This window comes from Canis aureus, chromosome 6 (genome assembly GCF_053574225.1).
Source record: "Canis aureus isolate CA01 chromosome 6, VMU_Caureus_v.1.0, whole genome shotgun sequence".
Lineage (NCBI taxonomy): Eukaryota > Metazoa > Chordata > Mammalia > Carnivora > Canidae > Canis > Canis aureus.
The window spans coordinates 67487102-67512586 of NC_135616.1; the positions used below are offsets into that span (position 1 = coordinate 67487102).

At 33.7% G+C, this 25485-nt stretch overlaps 1 protein-coding gene across 4 annotated transcripts in view; it reads right to left on the bottom strand.

Annotated features, from left to right (window-relative positions):
- The window catches only part of CEP350 (centrosomal protein 350), a 151250-nt gene that overhangs the window by 33637 nt on the left and 92128 nt on the right, over positions 1-25485 (bottom strand). For 3 of the 4 annotated variants that reach the window (XM_077902091.1, XM_077902092.1, XM_077902089.1), the window contains exons 26-31: positions 20684-20830; positions 18068-18225; positions 10645-10767; positions 9336-9535; positions 4681-4892; positions 1854-1998 (exon numbers count right to left, since the gene is read on the bottom strand). In XM_077902091.1, coding sequence (XP_077758217.1) covers positions 1854-1998; positions 4681-4892; positions 9336-9535; positions 10645-10767; positions 18068-18225; positions 20684-20830 — 985 coding nt within the window. The remainder of the gene's footprint in view (positions 1-1853; positions 1999-4680; positions 4893-9335; positions 9536-10644; positions 10768-18067; positions 18226-20683; positions 20831-25485) is intronic. The other variant, XM_077902093.1, reaches the window with a different exon arrangement.

A 25485-nucleotide genomic window follows, 5' to 3' on the forward strand; every position in this document is an offset into this window, starting at 1 on the left:
GAGAGCAAATGGGAATATATTATATATCTGCCTTAATATAGTATTACTGCATAGTACATCATTAGTAGCATCTAAGAGAATCTTTAGAAATTTTTTTTTTACCCAAGCAACTCTAATTTATTGCCTTTATGGAATTCTCCCCCACAGGGTTTTTTTTGGGTAGTGGGGGAGAAAGGAGGAGACAAGTAAATGATATTTTGATTTGTTTAAACACGTCAAGGCAGAATAACCTGATGGACAGAATATCTAATTGAAAAAATTAAGTTCCTGATTATTTGACACACGCAGCCAATAGGTACTTGGCTAGTAACAAACTCTCCATCACTCAAGTGAGAAAAGCATTATATAATTCCAATACACTAAAACTGACCACAAACACTGCCTATAATGATATCATCATTAATAGGTAGATGGGATCTATAGTTTAAAAATCTCAGAGCTATTTCTCTAAAACCATTCTTACTTGAATTACATTTTACCAATAAAATAATATCTTATTAACATGAGCATTAATTGTTGGTCCATAACTCATGCAAGGATGGTTATGATGCCTAATATGGAAAAGAAACTTGGAGAAAGTCACCAGTGATTAATAAAGCCAAGAAAAGAATCCATGTTTCCAAGTATCAAGTTTATGTCTACTGACATGTTATTCCACTGGCACTAACTCTTCACCAGAGCACATGAAAACAAATATATAAAATAATAATAATAATTTTCAACAGATAAATATGGTAGACAACATTCTTCAACTGGTTTGACCTAAGTAATTCCATTTCTAAGAATGTATTCTTACTGAAATATTCAACAATATACAGAAGATGTTCATTATAGCATTATTGGCAATTTTGAGAAAATCTAAATGATCACTAGGGAAACGGTTAACTAAGTTGCAAAATATCTATTATTTGAAATACTATGCAGTTATTCAAAGAAAAAGAGTAGTTTATAAATACGAATGTGAGAATATCCCATGATTTACTATCATTTGAAACACTGAAAACAGGGGGCACAGAATAGAATCACAGACCAAAACAAGAATAGTATTTTCATTTTTCTTTTATTAAATGTCTACTCTCAAATGCAAACTAAAAATGAGCTCAAAAGGCATACACTCAATACAGTATTAATCTTCCAAGGAAGATTGGGATATAAACTATATAAACTGAACACTGCCTATATAGATATGCTTCCCAAGATTAAGTCTTATAGATAGAGGTTGTTCATTCTTCCAAATCTAACACCATAGAGATTATAGTAGAATAGAGGTTACAGGAAAATAGACAATGTTCCCCACTGCCCTTTGCAATCTATTCTCTACCTTTTCTCCTTTAAAACTTAAACTATCCTGCACTACCTCCTGCTATCTCTCCTCATGGTCATCATTAATTCATTCAAAAAACATTTAATAAATACCAGGCATGTGCAATGTAAAGTATCTGCTAGGTCTGGTGCCACACCTGTTAACAAGATATGGACTCTCCTTTCCAGGAGTTTCTATGCTAGTTAGGAAGACCCACTGGGTAAAGTCTGATTACAGTAATATGCTGTCTGGTTTCACAGGTTATGCACAGAGCAGTAGGGAACACTTAAGCAGTATCTGGCACATTGAAAAAAAATCCAACAATGTCTGATGAATAAATGACTGCCTATTAACAACCCAAGAATATAACAGTGTATCATTTTTTATGTAGTTAGGGAAATGATTATCACTGAAAAGCCATGAAATTATGTGATTTAATCTTGGCAAGCAAAAAGCCTTTACAAATGCAATGAGGGATAACATGATACTAACATATGGATAAACAAAGCGTATTATACAAAGAACACTAACTCCTTGTTATCAGTCTTACCTGACTGTGTCATAGATAATGACTCATCTGACCAACTGTAACAGTGTTGCTGGGACTTGACAGGTAGACGATACTGTCCTCCAGTCCTATGACTTCCTTTGCTAGACTCTTGCTTTGACACAGATGTGCAGCTCTTAGGAGGTGACTGTTCAAACAGAAAACCAAGTGGGAACTGTTTTGTGATACATTTGTAAAATATATTTAATATTCGAGATACCAAACAGTTAAAGATAATATTTACCAAGAGTTTTAATTTTAAATAACTCTATGGTATAAAAAGTCTACAAATTACACAAAGGATAAAACCTCAATTCTTTTAAAATTACAGAAAAAAGTTATAAAGAAGCACACTTTTTAAAAAAGTTTGTAATAATGTAGGAGTGGTTACTGTTTAAGTGATATTTACCCTCTTAATTTTTAATTAAAAGAATTCTAAACATGGTGCAGGTATCTTTTTGACATAGTAATTTCTTTCAGATATATACCCAGAAGTGGAGTTGCTTGATCATATGGTAGTTCTCCACTGATAGATAAATGGATAAAGAAAATGTGGTGCATTTATGTGCACTTGCACACACACACATGTGCACGTGCATGCGCGCGCGCGCGCACACACACACACACACACACACACAGAGGCATACTCTTCAGCCATAAAGAAAGAAGGAAATCCTGCCATTTGCAAGATGGATAGACCTGGAGGGCACTGTGCTAAGAGAAATAAGTCAGAGAAAGACAAATACTGTATGATCTCACTTATATGTAGAATCTAAAAAAACTCAAACTCACAGAAGAGATCAGGTTTGTGGTTATCTGAGGTGGGGGGAATTGGGTGAAGGTAGGCAAAGATACAAACTTCCAGTCATAAGATACACAAGTCCTAGGGATATAATATACAATGTGATGACTATACTTAATATTGCTGCATGGTATTATGTGGAAGTTGCTAAGAGAAGAACATAAGTATTCTCATTATAATGAAAAAGGTATTATTTTGTTACTATATGAGGTGACGGATATTAACTAAACTTAATGTAATAATCATTTCACAATATATGTACGTCGAGCCATTATGTTGTACACAAAACTTATACAATGATGTGTCTCAATTTTATCTCAATAAAACTGAAAAATAAATCTTAAAAACACTAAATATGTACTGGTTTTGTGGAAAGAAGGGAAAAAGAGAAGAAAGGAGGAATGAAAGAAAAGAGGACATAAGAAGATTGTCCACAAGAGATTATTATGAAGGACATAATTTCTACCCTGAGAACACCTACTTTGATTCCTAGCTATCATCACTTCCTGTATCTGTGAATTTGGGAAAGCTTCCTAGCCTGCTGAGCTTCAGAAAGGGGCTTAAAACAGTATTTACAGAATTGTTGTGAAGATAATCCACATAAGACATTTAGCATATTAGCTGGCATTTGGTAATAAGCAATCAATAAATATTGGTTTTTATTTTAAAAATCACTCTAAGGCACACTAGTTTTATTTGACTTTTTTTGTGAGGAAAAAAGCTAATTTTTAGTGTTTGATCAGGTGGTGGCTATTTTGAATCTCAATAACAATGCTAGGTAGGATCTAATCAATTCACAGGAAATAAGATTGTGGCAAAAAACATAGTTTGCTTTGTAAATTCCACATACAATTATATACAAGCCTATTTTCACATAATAACTAAGAATTTGCTAACATGATAATTTAAATAGAAGCCTTTTATAATCTAAAACCTCTGTTTTCAGGTTTGTGCCCAAGGCACGGGAGTCTTTTCCAACATAGCGTGGAACAGGTTCTTTATTGGATTACTGGATAAAAAATGTTTTTTTCCCCAAATCTTTTAGGTGTCATAATACACATGAATCTGATTTTTCAACAGGGGAAATGCAATTCATTCTTTAAACCCACAATAAAATGAAGACTCTACCAAAGAATATTCCCTTCTGAATTTAAGTGTATTTTTTAGACAAAGAGAGACTTTAACAAAGTTTGTATTCACTTCATATTTAATATTATGCTAATTCCTTTATATACCTTATAAAATCAAATTTAAAAAAATTAAGCTTCTAGCTTAAGCTTTTATCAGGTTTTTTTTTAAATGAAGTATAGCATTAAAGAAATGTGGAAAACCTTATTCTAACAGTGACCATTACTTTAATTTAGAGTCAATAACCATTTCAGATCTGTTTTAAAGAGATGAAACCACTACTTTTATTCTGATTTATAAGGGCAGTTATTAGCTAAATTATAGAAAAGGCACATTGCTGTTTAAGATCTCATTGTTTCAAAAAAAAAAAAAAAAAAGATCTCATTGTTTCTATTACATAATAGAATACAGATTTTAATAACAACTTGTATTGTTCCTATACATTATCTTTAAATTAAAATTAAACTTAAATTATCTTTTTAAAAAAGTTTTATTTATTTAAGTAATTTCCACATACATGTGGGGCTCGAACTCACGACCGTGGGATCAAGAGTCACGTGCTCTACTGGGTGAGCCAGCCAGGTGCCCCAATCTTAAATTATCTTTTAAAGATTTTAGAAGTTTCTATCCTTTCAACATTAATAGACCTAATAATATAAAATTTAAAACTGCCACTAAAGCTAAAATTCATATATTTATAAATATTTACAAGTCAATAAAAAGCTTTACTCCTGTTCAAATATCACATACTGCATGTTGCAGGTATGGGTAGATAGTCAACACTGTCATGAATTGCAAGAATATAACTGTTAAGAAAAAAGAAAACAACTGTTAATAATATACCTTTTAGACAGGCTTTTGTCTAAAGAAGTTTTGAGGAATAAATATATATTAACTTACATGTTTACTAGGAGAGGTAGAAGATTCCAGTTCTTGTGAAAAAACCATTTCTTCAGTAAGTACACTATGATCTGGACTCCCTGGCTGCTCCTGAACTACAGACTCAGACTGTATATATCCAACAGCAGGGCTGCCCAATTCTTCTGGAATAGAGCTTTCACTGTGTAGGTGAGAGTAGGAAGGTACTGGAGATTCTGCTTCACTTGCTATTTCTAGAGAGAGTAAAAACAAGAAAAAGTCCACCATCTGGGTCAAAAGAAATGTTTAACTGTTACGATTTACATTTGCTTTTATATAATTTCACTTGTTGCATTTAGATACAATTTTTAATCTCATGACTTAGTGAATCACATTACTATAAAGTCTGTTAGTTTAAGTAAGAATTTTGGCTGATGCAAACAGAGAAGGGCTTAGTGGAAAGGAGAGGAATTGTTTTTACATTTTTAAAAATATCTTTAATGACTTAACAGAAGACGGTTGGATTCTCATATCTCCTTCTGTCTGCAGTATGTGGCTGTATGTTGTTTTGGTTGAAGCATATGCAGAAAATCTGGCCTCACAAAGAATATATGTAATTAGAAAGGGAAAGGTATTCTAATAGTCTTTATGGATAATGGTGCATATTCTTTTTTGATGTCACACCAAAACTTGACAATTGGTAGTTTCTCCCATGTTAGCTGTCACGTGGAATCTGAAATCATATCAATAAACTTTCTGTGATCTGTTACATTACATCCTTCAGTCAATTTTGTACTTTCAATGGATATTTTTACTCATGAATGATTTTCTAAACCATCACGGGTCACTTGGAAAGCATTGGTTCACCGAGTTATGAAGATCTTCCCAGTGTTGACGTATTTCATCATACAATATGAAAAGATGGCTGATTAATATCATCACCCATTATAACAGGAAAGTCTTTTAAGTACTGGAAAGTGGTCCAGCTCACAATAGGGAAAAGAGCATTTCTAAAATTCCAAACTTTCACTTGAAAGCTTATATTTTATCACTGGCAATAAAAACTCACTTGTTTTCCTTGAAGTGTCAGAGGTGCTTTATCTATTTCTGAGAAACTGTTTGCCAAATACCCAAGTATAAATAACCATGGTTTTTAACCATTTAAGTGAAAATGGTACTCCATGGAAAAGAAAGGCTTCAGCTTGCAATTCAAATCATTGCATTAAGCGCTTCTCTTTAAGACCATCATCTTTTGGCACATGCAAATGCTATATGCATTTCCTATTTTGTCACACAAAATATTAAAAATATATGTACTCAGGGGCACTTGGATGGCTCAGTCAGTTAAGCGTCTGCCTTCAGCTCAGGTCCTGATCCCAGGGTCCTGGGATAGAGCCCTGCATTGGGGTAACTGCTTAGGAGGGGAGTCAGCTTCTTCCTCTCCTTCCCCCAGCTCATGCTCTCTCTGTGCTCACTGGCTTTCAAATAAATAAATAAAATCTTTAAAAAAAAAGGTACTCAAAGGTTGAAACTCAACAAAATTAGTATTTGCAAATGCTTATTTAAGAACATTTTAATATAAAACTGGCATGCTATCATTAGTGCAAAGTGGTGAAGAATACAATGACTACTAACAATTTGGTGCCACTCTGCCTTGATTCATGCTAAGGCATCAGCAAATTTACCCACCATTATATTTGCTACATCAGTATAATGTCAACACAGTGAAAAAGGCAAATGACATATTAGGATTATAAAAATAATTTTAACCTCCCAGGCCCTCTGAAAGGATCTCAGAGATTCCCTCAGAGTTTCATGGGCCATACTTTAAGAACCACTGCTCTAGGATTCATACCTGGGAATGGAACAACTGAATTGTAGGATATTTGTAGCTCACTTTTATTCTTTTATCAATTGTTTTTATGTTTATTTATTTGAAAGCGAGCATGTGCACAAGAGGCAGGAGGGGCAGAGAGAGAATCTTAAGCAGGCTACACAGCCAGTCGAGCCCGACGAAGGGCTTGATCTCATGGCCCTAAGATCATGACCTGAACCATAATCAATAGTCGGAGTCCCAAATGACTGTGCCATCTAAGTGCCCCTTGATTATTTTTAATGCCTCTTTTTTCAACCTATTTTTCAAAATAGGTTTAATAATACCAGTAGAGCAGTTCCTTGTTCTACCTAAACACCAACAGGTTTAATGGGTATTTGAACGGGTTGAATAATGGCCCTCAAAAAGATATGTCTATGTCTTAACCCCCAGAACCTATGAATGTAATCTTATTTCAAAAAAAGGTCCTTGTAGATGTAATTAAGGTTCTCATGATGAGTTGGCTCAGTTGGTTTGGTGACCAACTCTTGATTTCAGCTCAGGTCATGATCTCAGGATTATGGGACTGAGCCCCACATTGGGCTCTGTGCTTAGCTCAGAGTCTGCGTGGATTCTCCCTCTGCCCCTGCCCCTGCTCACAACCCTGTGTGTTCTCTCTCTCTGAAAAAAGTAAGTAAAATCTTTTTAAAACAATGGAGGTATCTCATAATGAGATCATCCTGGATTATCTGGGTAGGCCCTAAATCCACTGATAAGTTGTCTTAATTGACAAGAGAGGAACAGACAGACATGGAGGAGAGACAATGTGAGACTGCAGTTATCCAGACACAAGGAATGCCTACAGCACAGCCACCACAAGCTCAAAGAAGGAAGGAAAGATTGTTCTCTGGAATCTTCAGAGGAAGCACAGTGCTACCAACACCTTGCTTTTGTACTTCTGGCCTCCAGAAGGGAGAGAATAAAACATTTTTTTAAGCTACCAAATTTGTGATAATTTGTTATAGCAGCCCTAGGAAATGAATACAGGTATGAAATAGTATTTCTTTATGGTTTTAATATCCTAATTACTAATAAAGTTGAACATCTTTTCAGATGTTTACTGATGATTTGGAATTCTTCATTTATGAATTACCTGCTCTTCCGCCCATTTTTTTAGAATGTGGTTGTCATTTTATTTTTGATTCACAGGAGTTTCTTGCATATTCTCATACTATTCCTTTGCCAGTTATATGTTATGAATACTCTTATTTTGTTGCCTTTTTTATGGTGTATTAATGAACAGAAATTCTTAATTTATTAAAGTCAAATTTACTGATCTTTCCCTTCATGGTTTTGCTTTGTATTACCACGTTAAAGAAATCTTCCCATTCCTTGATGTCAGACAGATATTCTCTTATATGTCCTCTAAAAGTTCTATAGTTCTAATTTTTACCCCCACCCCCCGCTTTTTAACCCTTCAGCTGGATCTTTCTAGATTGTCAATGTAGGGATCTGATTTCGTATTTTCCTGTCCCCAAAATTTCTTGGGAGAGTCTCTCCTTTCTTCACTGCTCTGTAAAGTTACCTATGTCAGAAGTCAATTTGCCATATATACATGGGTATTTTTCCTGGCTGTTTCATAGTCTATTTGTCTATCTCTGTACAAATAATCCTGTTTTAATTACTATACTTTTATAAATTTTGGTATCTAGTAAAGTAAGTTCTCCGTTTTGTGGTTCTTCTTTAGCAGTGTCTTGGTTTTCTGGTCCTTTGTTCTTTCATACAAGTTTTAAAATAAGCTTGTCAAATCCTACAAAGAAATCTTGCTGGGTTTCTTTCTTTTTATTTTTATTATTATTATTTTTTTTACATTCTTTTAATTCAAATTCAATTTGCCAACATATAGTATAATACCTAGTGTCTTGCTGGGTTTCTGATTTAAATTGTCTTGAATCTGTAAATAAGTTCAGGCAGAATGAACATCTTCATGACACTGAATCTGTGAATATGGAAAAGCTTTCTGTATGTTTTGATCTTTTCTAATGTCTCCTAATAAAATTCTAAAGTTTTTGCCAGAAAGATCTTGGTTATTTTTAAATGTATTCCTAGTACTTCATATTTTTTTTCTATAAGTGGTATCTCTTTTAAATATTAGATTTTCTAACCAATTTCTGCTGCTCTATAGACATGTCATTGAGTTTTGTTTATAAATTTTATATCTAGCAACCATGCTAAACTCACTTAATTCTAAGAACTGACCTGTAAATGCTGGATTTAACATGTGCACAACTTTATCATCTGTAATAATGAGTTTTGGTTCTTCTTTTTACTCCTTACATGAAAATCTTTGTCTTATTTCCAAATTCAAAGGGAAAGTTTTCTTTTTTATCATTAAGTATGGTACTTTGTTGTACGTTTGCTTTTTCATTTTTGTTAGCAAATCCTAGATTAGATAAAGAAAGCTCCCTTCTATTGCTACTTTATCTGAAATTCGTTTTATCACAAATGCTCTTAGGATTTTATCCAGTACCTTTTCTAAACCCATGAAGATGTCATATAATTTTTCTCCTTTAATCTGTTTAAGTAATTTGCCACATTACTGGTATTTTTGAATGTGTTAAACCCTACTTGGTCATGGAAAAACCCATTTCCATTTCATAGAATTTACCCCTTTCTTCTACGTTTTCAAGTATACTAGCATAAAGATTATTCACAATATTCTCATATTTCCAATATTTGTGGCACTTGCAATTGCAATTTACTAGAGTAAAATAAATTCTGCCTTCTTCACACTTAATCATTCACCTTTTTAAAAATAATGAAGTAAACCTTCCAGTTATGTTAGGCTTTGGTTTATAGTCTGAACAGGGGTAGTATTTATTACCTTTCTGTTCTGTTCTTTGGTCCTCAAGTTCTTTCTTAGGAGTTTTAGGTTTTATTAATTCTTTGTCCCAAGCAGCCAAAGCTTGTTTTTCCATTTGACGGATTTCTGCTTCCTCTGCATCCAAACGTCGCTTCCACTCTAGCAGCTCCTCTGCATGTTGTCGTCGTTGCATTAGTTTTTGCTCTCGCTTTGTCAGAAACCTATGGTCACACCATGAAGAACAGTCAGAATGAATCTACAGGCAGAAATTACTCAGAGCTCTACCATTCATTGCCTTATCAACAAGCTGTGTAAAAACATGACATTCCTACTACTTCTTTGAAAAACTTTGAAATAACAGAAGCTGTGATGAGTCAACTCATTCAGAAAATGAAAATTTATGTTTTACTTGTAATCGTTTGTAAAGATTAGCAAAGAAAAAACAGTGGCAAATTCAGAAAAGAAAATCTTTAGAATAGCTGGACAATGATGACTGATTAATACTTACATATTCACTTCTCTTAGGTGATTCTTTTTCACATAACAGAAGATACAAGAAATTTATTCTGAAGGTTCAGACCAGAAAACACACAAACCCAAACCCAAAACAATAACGACCAAAACAACAACAAAAACAAAGTTCAAAGTCCCCAAACAAGCAAGCAAACATAAAAACATATCCATGTCCCTTTTTGACTTTTACTTTCAAATTCAGTCTGGTTTTATTTCAGGTATCACTATACCACTTTTTGGTTCCCATTGCCTAAGAGACACAATGTGAGGTGGTAATTATGGAGAGAAAACTGAGTACCACAGTCAGATGCCTTTTGCATATAAACATGACTATTTACTTATGGAAATGAATGCACCAAATGCCTCAAATTTCTCAATTTAACCCAATCTCTGAAATTAAATAGCCCAATGTATCTTAGCTCCGAAGGGTTAAGAGAAATTACAGCTTTAGGAAAAGTTATCTGAGTAGTTAAAAAGTTACTATTAAATTCTCCTTATATGTAGATGCCAAAGTTAAGTAAAGGGTGGGCTGCTCATTTATTGATGTTAGATCTGTATTGGTGACTAATCAACAAAAATGCATTCACACATCCAACAAACACTTAATAAAAAACACAAAAACTGTCATTCCACTTTGTAAACAATCAGCATATCAAATTAACGTGGAAACAAAAAGGTACAATCTATGGGACATTTGACAAGAAGCCTCCAGGCTGTTAAAAAAAAAAAAAAAAAAGAAAGAAAGAAAAAAGCAAACCAAACAAAAAGAACAGAGCATGCTCTATCAAAGAGTGCACTGAAAAAGGTGCAAAGTTACCTGACCAACTGGTTGTAGATATACAGCTGGAATTTGGGATGAAGGTTGGGAAAACAGACACTGAGAGAGGCCCAGTGGTGAGACGTAAAGACAGAGAAGAAGTAGTGAACAGGAGAGCAGTGTCTACAAAATAAGGAGGAAGATTTTAAAACCAAGAGATCAAGAGGCAGCAAGAATGAGAAAGGGAAAGCAAAAGAGCTGAGTGGAGAACTTTTAATAAGCTTCCTGAATAACATTAAAAGCTACTCACTTAAAGCAAGCGTTATACTCTGTGTGACATATAAAACATGTACTATTATAGATCTTACCAATGATTTCTGAATAAACATGTCTTTCTCCTCAGATGTTGCTTAATCATCATCTATAGTTTCAGGTAAACTTATTTGTTTGTAAGTAAAGTTATGAGAACTACAGTATGGAGCTAAATAAGTTTTCCCATAAGCTTTTTTTTTTTTTAATTTTTTTTTTTTCCCATAAGCTTTAACATAGAGAACAACAATTATGGCTGTGAACCTAGGACATTAGCAATTCTACATACATATATAATCCTGAGCAAATGATTTTTATATCTGCATCTTATCCTCTATTTTAAGCTTGAAATTAAATAAAAAGCACTGTGTTTGCCTTATTTAACCTAAGGCAATGTTAACATTGTGATCTGGCTTGAAAATAATAATTTAGAAAACAAATTTAGAGTAAAAATACCTTGTTCACCTCTACACAACATAAAATTTACTGCCCATAGGACCTACTGGAGGTATTTTGCTTTATATTTAACAAAGGCCCACTTTAACAAGATTGAAATACAATATCCATTCTATAAAATATTAGAATTTATAATTAAGAATAAACTAAGCTAGTTGCAATAAATATTCCTGGTTAAAAAAAAAATCATACTATGGATAGCTCATTCATAAGCTTAAAAATAAGAAAATTTCATATGTTACAGTTATAAAAGTAGGAAATTCTCCTTTTTATATAGTAAGTAGATCATTTATTTATTTAAATATAAAAATATATATATATTTAAGAGTATAAGTCAGTCTAGTAATAGTTTGAAAGGTTATTTCTCTTTGACAGAGCATGCTCCTGTTCACATGCACACCAACAATCATCTTTAGAGCAAGGCAACATTTTTTGCCTTGGAAGGGCAAGGAATAATGTATGTCACAGAAGTGAGAAAATCTAGGTATAAATCCAGCTATTCACTTGGATTTTAAAAAGTATGTACAATCTTGCCTATACATGTATTTTCAGATACACAAACTATTTCAATGTCTGTTTCCCCACAACTTAATATTTCACCTCCCCTTCATTTACTTATATGCACACATACATACATATACATTCATATCTGGATTGCCTTGATTTTCTGCACTGAAGTTCAAGGGAAAACAATTTTGCCAAATTTTAGTAAGACACTGCAATCTTCCTTGCCATTCTTTATGAATGTATAATAAACTTATTTTGATGCTAATTATCAAAATAGTACGCAAAAACAAATGTACTCGACAAAAGGTCCTAAAAATCTATTCATAATATTCAAATATCACCCACCCTCTTAAGCATATAACTGCTAAATGCATGCATGACCTAGTACAAAAAGTAAATATTGGAACATATAAAACAAACTGTAAAAAAATTACAATTTAAATTTGTCCAGTCTGATATACAGAATAATAATTTTCTCTACTAGAACAAGTACTGACCATTTATTTTTCATTTATAAGGATTAAGCATATTCAAAAGCCATAGGTTAGAAATGAACAACAAAAGATATAGCTAACAGAAAAAGGAAAGAAAGGTTTATTAGTGTGAGAAAAGTTTAAAGTTAAAACTTCTTCCCAGAAATATATGCTCCTTATTTATATATAATCTAGAAATAGTGTCCTTTAAAAGCTAAGCCAAATAAAGTTGAAATTAAAGAAGTAGTACTTCACTTTAGAGTTAATAATCCTTCAAGATGCTGCACAAATAAGAAGTAAAATTTGTGAAATATAGAGGCGAATGCCTACTAACAGAAAGTGCCTACCAACATGCTTTATGGTTGGTATCAAGACATCCTCCAGCAAGGCTTCTGAGGGTAACAGAACACTGGACTGAGTAGGATGAAACATAAAATAGATCTAATCTTGTAAAAAAATCATTGTGTTCTTATATAATGTTTTATCTTAAGAAATTCATGAGTAGTTAGTTCCTTTTAAAATTTATTTATGATAGAGAGACAGAGACAGAGAGAGAGCAGAGGGAGGAGGACAAGAAAACTTCACGCTGAGCACAGAGCTCGACACAGGGCTCGATTTCATCACCCTGAGATCATGACCTGAACCAAAACCAAGAGTCAGATGCTTAACTGACTGAGCCCCCCAGGAATCCCTAAGTCCCTTTTAAAGTCACACTTCATACTGTAAACTTGAACTGTGCAGCTATCCAAGCCTAGTAATCAGCCACTGAATACTCTTCCAATTTAAACAAATCCAATTTACGAGAGTCAATTTCTACTGCGATAACTTTAAGTCATCACTGTAGTTTTGTTTGAAAAAATTATGACGTTGAAAGCAGATATGCTAACTTGACTCAACTTGACGTCCAGAGAGCAGGGTCCTAGTTCTAGCTCTGCCACTATGTGGTATGTGTGATCTGGAACCAGTAACTTATTTCCATGGCTTCAATTTCTTCCTGTGAAACCAGGGGACTACATAAATGACTTCTCTAAGAGTCCTTCTAGTTCCAGCAGTTTATAATGCTTTCCTTCTCCATTTAAGTACCTCCTCACACTTTAAAAAAAATCTCAACACACTGCTAGACCATGTAACATAAATGAAAACATTTTTTTCCCACTGAGCTAATATAATTGTAAACTATGTTGCAACATATTATAAAACCATGCTATCATTTGAAAGAGCAAAATTATGATGTACATTTTTTTATTTTATGATGTACATTTTAAATGAAATTCTCAGTTGTATAATCCTTTGACTCTGAAAGATACTAAACAAAACAAACAAAAACCTAGTATTTTAAAATTCTTTCTGGACCAAAAACTAATTCTATATTGTGATAAGAAAAAATAAAACAGTGTTTTAAATTTTAAAATGAATAAAATTCTTCAAGTCCTTAAGCATTTTTAACGACATTCAAAAAGGAATATGAAGACATGGATACTACTACCATAAATGAAACTCTGGTCTTCGGGTACCTGGGTAGCTCAGTTGGTTGACTCTTGTTTTCGTCTCAAGTCATGATCTCAGGGTCATGAGATTGAGCCCCACATCCAGCTCCATGCTCAGCAGGGAGTCTGCTTGAGATTCTCTCCCTCTGCCCCTCCCCCTGCTCACACACGCCCATGCAAGCATGCACATTCTCTCTCTCTTTCTCAAAAATAAATCTTTTTTTTTAAATAAATCTTAAGAAAGAAAAAAGAAAACGCAGCCTTGTATTTTTAAGCAAAATTTATTCTATTATTTAAAATTGTCCAATAATTTGCATATATACTTAGACAAAATGTAGGTATATTATTCTTAACTTAGGAAGTAAAGAAAATAAAAACCATTATCAGGCTATCTGGATTTATTCAGTTACCTGAATAGATAGACTAGAACCTTGTCTAAGAAAATTATATTTCTAATTTAAGGCAGAAGTGTCTGGGTGGCTCAGTCAGTTAAGTGTCTGACTCTTGATCTCAGCTCAAGTCTTGAGCTAGAGGTATGAATTCAAACCCCATTTTGGGCTCCATGCTGGGGGTAGAGCCTACTTTAAAAAATATTGGCAAATTCTAATTTAAGTTAATGATATTTAATATATTTTTTAGATTTCTAATGAAAATATCTTTTTTAATGGAATAGCAAAAGTCTCCCCTGCAAATTCATAACTTTTTAAACTCAGCAGATTAATGAAGATTTTAATATTGACCAGACAATACCACAAATATTGTTAGGGCTATGTCATACAGTATCTGTTTAACTTTATGATTTAAAACCAAGTAAGTTAATTTGCTCTTTTAGCAGTTTCTAAGCTAACTGGGAATATTTTTAAATATTTAAATTTTAAGTAAAAAAGTATTTCAATATTTAAAATGAACATTTGAGGGGATCCCTGGGTAGCTCAGCGGTTTAGCGCCTGCCTTTGGCCCAGGGCGTGGTCCTGGAGTCCTGGGATCAAGTCCCACATCGGGCTCCCTGCAGGGAGCCTCTGTCTCCCTCTGCCTGTGTCTCTGCCTCTCTCTCTTTCATGAATAAATAAATAAAATCTTTAAAAAATAATAATAATAAAATGAACGTTTGAGAAGTTTTGTGACTTCATTTTTCCGTGCTAACATGGTTTGCAATGATCAAACCAAAATATAACTTGTCTGTAGGATTCTTTTTTGCTTTTTCTTATACTATAAAGTACTTACTAATTCAGAAGTATATTAAACTCAGAACACTCATCCACTGAAAATTGCCTTCATATATTCTTTTCAATAAAATTTTTTTCCTCCTCTGAACTTCCTTACAAGTCAATTTGTATCTATTTCTCTATAGGAATTGATACTTGCTCTTTTCCACCTAGACTATCTGTTCTTTAAGGGCACCATTTATGTTTGATTGACCTTTATATCTCTCAGAGCCTCACACATTCACACAATTCCCAATAATTTATTACTAAGAATAAGTATATATTTAATAAATAATATGAAAGAACAGCTGCTATTAAATGAAAAAAAAAATGCCGTGTCCTATTTTAAACTTGAAGATATATATCCTCATCCTTTTTATGTTTTATTTGCTCAGTAAAAAAATTTTCCTGAGATGAAATTGGCAAATTAACAGAAAAAGTCCACTGCATGGTGTTTTCTTCATGAACATGTTTCAGGATTCCAGGCAATGTACCTGTATTGTAAATAATGCCCCTCACAGTAATAAACAAAACTCAGATCTCATTTAGCAACAGTATCAAAAAGACAGAGGGCTATGCAGTCTGTGGCTTTTGCAAACATAGGTTTATTGTAACTAATCTTTTTCACAACTTAAATTTCTTTTGCTTTTCACTACACTGAGAAATAGAAAGTATGTATATAATGTCAGATCAATAAAAAGGTCAGGAAAAGCCACAGATTAGAAATATAAATTTTAACAAAAGCTTTGTTGTCTTAATGAAACATTAAAGAAGGAAATCCTTTACTGTAGCCAATAGTTTAACAGTTTAAGAAAAATATTTGTCACACAATCAGAATTCAGAAGGTTAACAATAAGCAATGACATATAATGAAAAAGTTCCCAAAAGTTAGCTAAACTTAGTGAGGGAGGATTGCTTTTTGACAGGTATTTTATATCAATAAAATAGTAATCTCTTGGAAGACTGCCTTTGTAAATCTACCAAACAAATATTAGTGTCTAGTACCAAAGTCTCAAATTATTTTGTTATTAAGTGTCTACTGTAGCAAATGACAATAAAATTAACTCACTCTATTTACTGACATTTACTTACTGACATTACAATATTGTTAAAGGAAATCTAATTGTAAAGTTCTGGTGACCTGAATGGTATTTAAAAACCAGTTTTCACATAATTTTGTTCTAGACATAAAAAAAAAAAAAAATCACATAATAATCTTCCTTTATAGTGCATTGCTAATTTTGAAAAATATTCCAAGTCATCCTCAAATTTCAGCATCATCATAAATATTAAAACTAATTCCTTTGCTACTGCTGTCCTTACATCCCTACCACAAAAACAATTGCATTGCTTCAAACAAATCAAGTCACTTCCTTCCAATAGGTCAAAAGATCTATTTCTTTGATAAATTTCTCAAATGGTTCCTGTAGTAGTTGATAAAGGAAGGCAGAACAATAATACAAAAATTCCATGTGTTTAATATTTTGGATTCTGAGAAAATAATTAATAAAACTTGGAACAAAATCAGTAAGTGTGACCTTCAATTTATTATTTAGAATTTTTAAAGCTTTGACCAAATCTGAAATAAGCACCACATAAACAGACTCATCTCATAGACTTAGGATTAGCCATTTCTTCTACAAGTGTGATTAAAATGATTAGAATACTATTTATAAAGATTAGCAATGAAGACCTTACTAATATAGATGAGCAAGGGATCAATGAAGAAATTACCCCTGGAGTTGTCTTTCCTCCAACATTTACCATTCAAGGATAATGGGGGCATGTATAAAATGTCAAGACAGTCAGAAATTCACAAGAGAGATTACTCTAAATTCAAACATCCATGAAGCAAAATAGTATGCCTATACAGACTATTGTGAAATATCAGGAAAGGAAGAAAGCATCTTAGTCTACATTTCAATGAAAAAGTCTTACTTTAGTCTATCACATGGAATCATCCAAAAAGGAATATTGACATGTTTATAAATATTTGGTTTAACCTCACTGTATTTTTAAAATTTGTGTTGATTTTTTAAAACTTATTTTCATAACCAATTCAGGTATTTTAAAGTTATGCAACGCAATTTAACTAAGCAAAGAAGAGCAAATGTATAACATCATTATCTACAGTAAGTAAGGTTTGATTTACAACTATTTGACTATTCAGAAACTAATTAAATCACAGGTTGATGTCCATAAATATAGACCATTATTAAATTTGGTAATGTGTGGTACACTGACAAAGGATATCAAGATACACCTTAAGTTCAATCTGTGGTTCAAACCATTAACAAAATAAAATAGCAGTCAATCAAATATTTTAACGAGTCTCTCATATTTAAAGGTAGAGGTTATAAAGTCAAGGACAGGGTCCACAAGCAGCTACTTTACAAGCCTATTTAATGAAATGTACACCCACAAGTATAATCGCTCACATAAATGTAACTTTATATAGTCAATGCTGACATACAATTGAGCTACATTTAAATAGAAGTAGCTTTTTTTAAAAAGAGCCTCTAAAAAAATAATACTTAGAAATGTTTTAGAAGAATGGTAGACTGCCAAATCACTCAGGAAAATTTCAGTTTTTCTGGTTTCAACTGAGCAATCCACACTTCCTCACAGGTTAAAATTTCTATTTGACATAAGCCTGAGAATTGTCAAAGAGCCACAGGATGAGATCTCAGGATATATCATTAATGCTTCCCTAAGTCAATAGACATCCTCAGATTTCAGAGAAGATATAAATTTCACACTTACTTTTAACTTTTAATAAAGAAAGATGGACACATTGTCATGGGTATATGTGCAATTACTATGTTGGTTTTTAAAATAAGAAACCTGACTGTATTAAAAACAAGAAAATTTGTTTTATAAGAAGATCTATAGTTAACTGACCTCTAGGTTTATTTAATAATTCTGCTAAAATGCTCCTGAATTTATAAAATATTATTTGCATCAATCTAATCTAATGAAATACATTAAAAATATTTGTTGCTATCATTTGCAATGTGAACAGGAGATATTTATAAAAATAAATTACTTTTCATCCATGCGGCTTCTCATTTTTTTTAGTTTCTGCATAATGCTGCTAGTTTCACTGCTGGAGATTGAAATAGGGGAAGGACTACGGGTCTCCAAGTCAGTTGGACCAGGACTGGTTGCCTTATTATCCTTTGTATCATCATCACTATGAGAGTCCTGCAAACAAAAGAGGGCAAAAGTTTTACAATTTTACTGGAATTTAAGATCTCAAGATGACCCTAAACATTCTTGTTTTAAAATTAAGTTTATCCTCAAAACTTTATTTATAAAAATAGCTGTAATTAAGATAATTACTTAAAAGACAAAATTGTATCACATTTAAAAGTGGCTACAGATTTTGTTACATTTATCTTACATATGTTTATATATAATCACAAAGTATAATAATAAAAAACTTTAAAAATATTCTGCTACTGTCAGTCTAGTATTTGTCCTAATTTCTTTTAAATTGAACCACTCAAAAGGAATACAAACACTATATATAGATAGATATAAGAATGAAGAGAATACATAAACATTAATAATATTGAGCGATGGATCTTTTTTGCCAATTCTAGTGGGAAACACAGTATTTTCCCCAATTAAAAAGTTTACAATGAAAACATTTAGAACTGTTGGTTTAATTGATATTTCTCATGGCCAAAAAGTAATTTAAATGCTTAAATAAGTCTTTCCCACAGTCATTTATTCTCATAACTTTTCAGGATGATGAGTAGAAACAGTTGTGACCATTTTTATTTTGTGAACAATACACACAGCAGAGGTCTTCTCCTTCCTTTTCTGCTTCCTAAATGATTCAGTCCTGAAGCCATTAGATGGAACAGAGCAAGGTAGGGTCCATGCAAAGGTAGAGATAGACAAGAAGACAAAGACTGGGGTGTCCCAACTGGAGTGAGATGAAGAAGGCATCTAACACGGGTATTAACTCAAGCAGGGATGTCCACGGGGGAATAGCTTGACTTGGGAGTCAGAATCCAGGGGTGGTGAGGATACCCACATGGGGAAAGGGGTAGCAGTGGTTATGGGAGAGATGGGTTACATAGAAGAATGGTCAAATCACTAATCTATATTAAGGAAAATGTTAATCAGTTGTCTGTCAGAAAAGGAAGATTCAAACAAGAAAAAACTAGAATGGAATCTTATGGTGCAGGATTGGAACTGGAAGAATCAGTATGAACTCATAATACATACATACCATATGTATATGTACATATAGAAATAAACATACACGTAAAATGTATTTTTTACTACTTCTACATAAACTTATATATTCTCTAGATTGGTTGCTTTTAGGAGGACCAAAACCTGAATAGTAATGAGCATGCCTAGCACCAGATCTTGGTTTCTGAGTAACTTTCCTCCTTGGAGAAACAGCCGTTTCCAAGTCTGGGGCAGGGAAGGTACAAGATGACCCTAGGACATCTTGTTGCAGAGAACATGGAAGTGCTCAAAGATTGATGCAGACATGTCAAAAGGGAACAGAAATTTGAAAAGACTTTTAATGGTCTGACTTGGGACAAAGCAAACATCAAAACAAATGATAGTAACAGATTTAATCTGTAAGTTCACACTAGTATAAATAAAAGAATAAATTTAATGAAGAACAGACATTTATGTAGTCTCAAAATAATTCATGCAAAGTACTTATTATTCACAAAGGGGCAGAAAGTAACTTCACAGTGAAGTTTGATAGCCACCACCTTAATCAAGTGATCAAGTCAACATCTTCAGCTGGGATAAATCAAAATCAGGCCCCACCTGATTAAATGCAGTGAGAACATCACATCACTTCCATGATATTCCAACCAAAGATACATAACGTGAATCTAATTATGAGGAAATATCAGATGAATCCAAGTTGAGAAACACTCTACCAAATAACTGGCATGCAATCTCCCAAAGTGTCAAGGTCATGAGAGTCAAGTAACTTTTCCAGACTGAAGGGACTAGAGACATGAGAACTAAATGCAATATGTGATTCTGAACTTACCTTTTGATATAAAGCACATTATTTTGACAATTAGAGAACTGTCATACTCCCAACTGAGGAAGACAGAGTCCTTTTTATCATGTTTGAAATTTTCTATAAATTTGAGATCGTTTCAAAATATAAACTGAATTTTAAAAATCAAAGGCAGAAAATGCCAAGATTTATTTCATTACAGAGCTATCCAGTGTGGGTTCTCCAACACTACACTGACACTTTACAGAATCTCAGAATAGATCCAAATTTTGCTTTTGTCTGAATACCTTCTTTGACTTTTTTATGGTTATATTAACACTGGATAACTAAAATAAGTATCAAGAGCAAAAATAGTCCAATTTGAGGAACATATCTGGATTGATAAGCAAGAACAAGGTTCTCTGTCCCAAGTGAGTTTATATATGGAAAACATTTTCAACTATTATTTGAACCATGTATCTCCTTTTGAAACTTGACTATTCCATGAGGAAAAAAAATTAAAAATCTCACTATACATAAAGTCACAAACGTAGAACTTTCTTCTAGTTCATCTATCAACTATCACAGTCCATCCTATGAGAAAGTGAGGCAGGATTAGATATTAGGAAGCAACATGAGGCAGAAAACAAACAGTAATTTCGTGTAACTTACCAATTTATTCTCCCCTGCTGACTTTAACTTCTCCTGTAACTTTATGGTGGTCTGTCGTATCCTTTCTATCTCCTCCTGCTGCTTTAGAATTAGCTGTCTTTCCTTCCGAGCTGCCTTATTGGCTTCTTGAAGACGTTTAATTTCTGCCTAAGGTTTAAAGAGAAGAGTGATGGGAGATTTAGAGGCTACAAGTCCAAAGGAGTATTTTAAGAAAGCCCAATCATCACATATATCAAGAAAAAAAACATAGAGTTGTCAAGATAAAAATAGTAATATTGAAAATTTTTAAAGTAGTGAAGGAAAAGAGTCATATAAACCCATCATGCTAAAATAATGTAACATGAACCCTTAATTTAAACAACTATAATTACAATAGACTGAGAAGTTCCTATCCTCCTTTTAAACTTACATCCTTCATGTTTTTCCATAGTGCTACTTGGTCTTTACTCTGATTTGTTTAATAGATGCATAACAAGTAAAGTAGTTAATATAACTAACAATTATTCTACTGCTAAATTCTTAGGCCCCTTGTAATTTTTTACCAACCCAAATAATGCTTTGATGCCTATAACTGTCTCAAACTATGGGTTTGTTCTTTAGGAGAGATTCCAAAATGTAGGACAAACAAGTCAAAGAGGCCAAATCATATTATGGCCCTTAAAATCATTTAAAGATTGCTTTCAAAAAAGAATAGTCTCCGCTTAAAATGCCACAAGACTACATTGCACCAAACTCTCTCCACACAGGGTATTTTTAAGTTTTTTTGTTACTAATGAAGTGGGCAAAAGATAATACACTTCACTGTTAATAACCGTTAAAATTTAAGACTGTCCTTTTCCCCCCTATAAATTTGTTTTAACCTGTTTCTGTCAATAATGTAAGCATAATAAAGACAGTAATAATCTGCAACTTATAACTTCTTTTAATCATGTTTGATTTCTGGAAACTATCTGAAAATGCAGAAAAGTGAAACAAAACATTTAATTTCTAAAATCTCATACTAACAATTGTTAATATTCTGTCATATTTTATCCTAGTTCTTATTTTGTGAAGAAATAAAACACTACAGATAAAATCAGTATGCAATTCCAAGTCATTAGAGGTAATCACTACCATGGTGTATATATATATCCTTTTTGCGCATTCTTTTAAAATTCTTCTACAGATATTTGTACTTATCTACAAAAAACATATTTGTATGTTTTAAAATATTTTATAAAGAATATCACACATACATATTTTCAATCTTGCTTTACTAGACATTGCTTTTGATACTTCTCTGCATTGACTTAACCCCTACATACTATGTAACACTGGAGGCATATAATATTTCATGTGATCCATTACCCCTACCTTTGGATAAAGTTGTTCACTACTATAAACAATGCTACAATAAACAGCCTTATACTTTTTGTCTTTGGCAGAAGTATGAATTTCTCTGGAACAGTAGTTCTTTAAGTGTGGTCCCTGGCCCGTATAGGATTCCCAAGGTTCTTTCAGAGGACTCTCAGGGTCAAACTATCTTCATAATACTAAGACATTATTTGCCCTTGTTCATTCTTACTCTCTCATAAGTATCATATGGCACTGTATGCATTTTAAAGAAAATAACTATATCCTCCAAAACAAAAATAAATAATCAGTATTTAGATTTTTACAAATCTCTTTCTGTCTGGCTTAATTTTTTGAAACATCATGTATTGGACATTTGGACAATGTCAGTTCACTGAGTTATGCAGATCTTCCAAATGTTTACACATTTCATTTTACAGTATTTTAAAAATCGCATTCTTTCACATCACCACAGATCTCAAAAGAAAAGTTCTGGTGGAGGGGATCCCTGGGTGGCGCAGCGGTTTGGCGCCTGCCTTTGGCCCAGGGTGCGATCCTGGAGACCCGGGATCGAATCCCACGTCGGGCTCCCAGTGCATGGAGCCTGCTTCTCCCTCTGCCTATGTCTCTGCCCACCCCCCCTCTCTCTCTGTGACTATCATAAAAATTAAAAAAAAAAAAAAGTTCTGGTGGACAGAAATTTTCCAAAATTCTGATTTGAAAGGCCAAATTTCATCATTGGCAACAAATACTTTTACAGCTATTTTCTATGAAGTGACAGGCACACTTCATTCATTTTTGAGAAAATGACGGTCACATATCTAAATCTGTATAAACATAGTTGGTCTCTAATTTGTTCAAGGAAAAATGGTATTCCATTTAAAAAAAAAAAGGCTAGTTCAGCTTGCAACTCAAACACTTGCACAAATGCCTTTCCTTGAGTTAATCACTGTCCTCTGGTTATCTGGCAAAAGTGCTTACTTGTGGGTTTCCTATTTTTTTCATGCAGAATATGAAGATGAAAGTACTCAAAGGTCAACACTCAGCAAAACTGATAATTGTCACTACTTAATCAAGATATTCTTCAGAGAAATTAATTTTGGTTTTTTGTTTTTGTTTTTCTTTTTTAGCTGTATGTGGCACTGAAAAATATGATGACTGCTAATACAGTTTGGTGCCACTACCCTGATTTGTGCTAAGGCATCAGCAGTTTTACTCACCATTGTTTTTGCACCACTTAGTACAAATGTCAAACCATGAAAAGGGCAAATTCATATCCCACTATTAGAAAAAAAGTTTAGACCTCCCTGACCCATGAAAGGGTATCAGGGACCTCCGAGCTCCACACAGCACATTTTGAAAAACTGCTATTAGCTTAGGCCTGAGCTTCTAACCAATTAATGTATAAATTTACCCAATCTAAGACCAGAAGGGTAAAGAAACTGTTTCAAGGGGATTCTGGGGGAAGACATTTGCTTTTGTTTTCACAGAGTAAGCCGTAACATTGTACAAGCAAATGGTTCACTTTAAAAGGGTTAATAGTATAAGTGAATTACACTTTCAAATGGTTATTTTATGTTAGGTGAATTTTATCTCAAAAAAAAAAAAAAAGAAGACGACGACAACATAGGAAAATATGCTCTTCTTTTGGATACAGGTGTGCAAGGATATGTAGCCCAATTGGTTATAGCTATCTATCCCCACCACCAGTCAAAATAATTCTTTTCCTTTTTTTAAATTTTTTTTTATTTATTCATGATAGAGACAGAGAGAGAGAGGCAGAGACACAGGCAGAGGGAGAAGCAGGCTCCATGCCAGGAGCCTGACGCGGGACTCGATCCCAGGACCCCAGGATCGCGCCTTGGGCCAAAGGCAGTCGCCAAACCACTGAGCCACCCAGGGATCCCCTCAAAATAATTCTTATGATACAACTGCAATAAATATAACCTTCCACACTGGTGCTTTTATTTCTGTAGGGCAGCTTTCCAGGGGTAGACAGAGTGTTTTTTGCACATTTACTTAAACATTCTGAAGTACTACAGGAACGACTGAGTGGTTTAGTCAGTTGTGTGGCCCACTCTTGATTTTGGCTCAGGTCATGGGATCAAGCCCCATGTCAGGCTCCATACTCAGTCGGGAGTCTCCCTAAAGATTCTCTTTCCCTCTCCCTATGACCCTCCCCCCCAGATTGCATACTCCTTCTCTCTCTCTCAAATAAATAATCGTTTAAAAAATTTACAAGAATGGGATGCCTGGGTGGCTCAATGATGAGCATCTGCCTTCGGCTCAGGGCGTGATCCTGGGATCCGGGATCAAGTCCCACATCTGCTCCTTGTGCGGAGCCTGCTTCTCCCTCTGCCTGTGTCTCTGCTTCTCTTTGTGTCTCTCATGAATAAATAAATTAAAAATCTTAAAAAAATTTTTTACAAGAATGGTACCATACTATATATATATTTTTTGCATCCTGCTTCTCCATAAAAACCAATATTATGATTTTTTATAAAGATCTACTGCTATAACTGTTCAATATGGTAGTCAGTTACATGTAGCTATTTAAATTAAAAGTAAATAAAATTAAAATTTCAGTTTCTCAGTTGCACTAGCCACATTTTAAAGAGTCAAAAACTATATGTGACTAGTAGCTACTGTATTAGCACAAACACAGAATGTTAATATCATTCCAGAAATCTCTATTAAATAGTGCTGACATGTAATGTATTCATTTCTGCAGCATTGTACTTTCTTCCAGGAAGATGCTTTGCTTCATCTATTCTCTTAATTAAAGAATTAAGCTGTTTCCAATTCCCCTGTACATGTGTGAACACTTCACTAGTATATATACCAAGACAAAGAACTGCTAAGTCACAGATTAAATGTGTTGTCAACATAACTAGATAAAGTCAAACTGCTCTCAAAGGGGTTATACATGTCACCACTCTCACAGGTACATAGATCTCAAGTTGACAAAACCTAAGAGGCTTCCAACTCAGTGCCTCCCTCAAAGCATTTGATTCTTAAGCAGTACAGACAGAAGGCTAAGGAGCTACACAAAAGAAACCTCTCAACAGCACAGTAGAAATCGCCAGTCTCTTGTGCTGGTAAAAAAGGTGTACCTGGCTTTCAACTGAAATTCCTAGGTTACAACCTAGGGTCAATGCAAAGCAGAAGTAGTCTGAGGCCTACCAACTCTGCCATCTAACACTAACCGAGCTCAGTCCTTGAACGAATTAAAGTGAATAGCGAAGCACTTTAACTGAATAGCAGAGGGAAAAATAAGTCCTCTCTGGGAGGAGATAACATCATCTGGAGCCTTTGCAGTTATTTACCCAGTGTCCAGCATTTAATAAAAAATTACTATAAGAGAGTCTCAATGATAGAGAACAAACAAACTGATGGTTGATGGAGGGAGGTGGGTGGGGGTGGGCTAGATGAGTGAGGAGTATGAAGAAGGGCACTTGTTGTGATGAGCA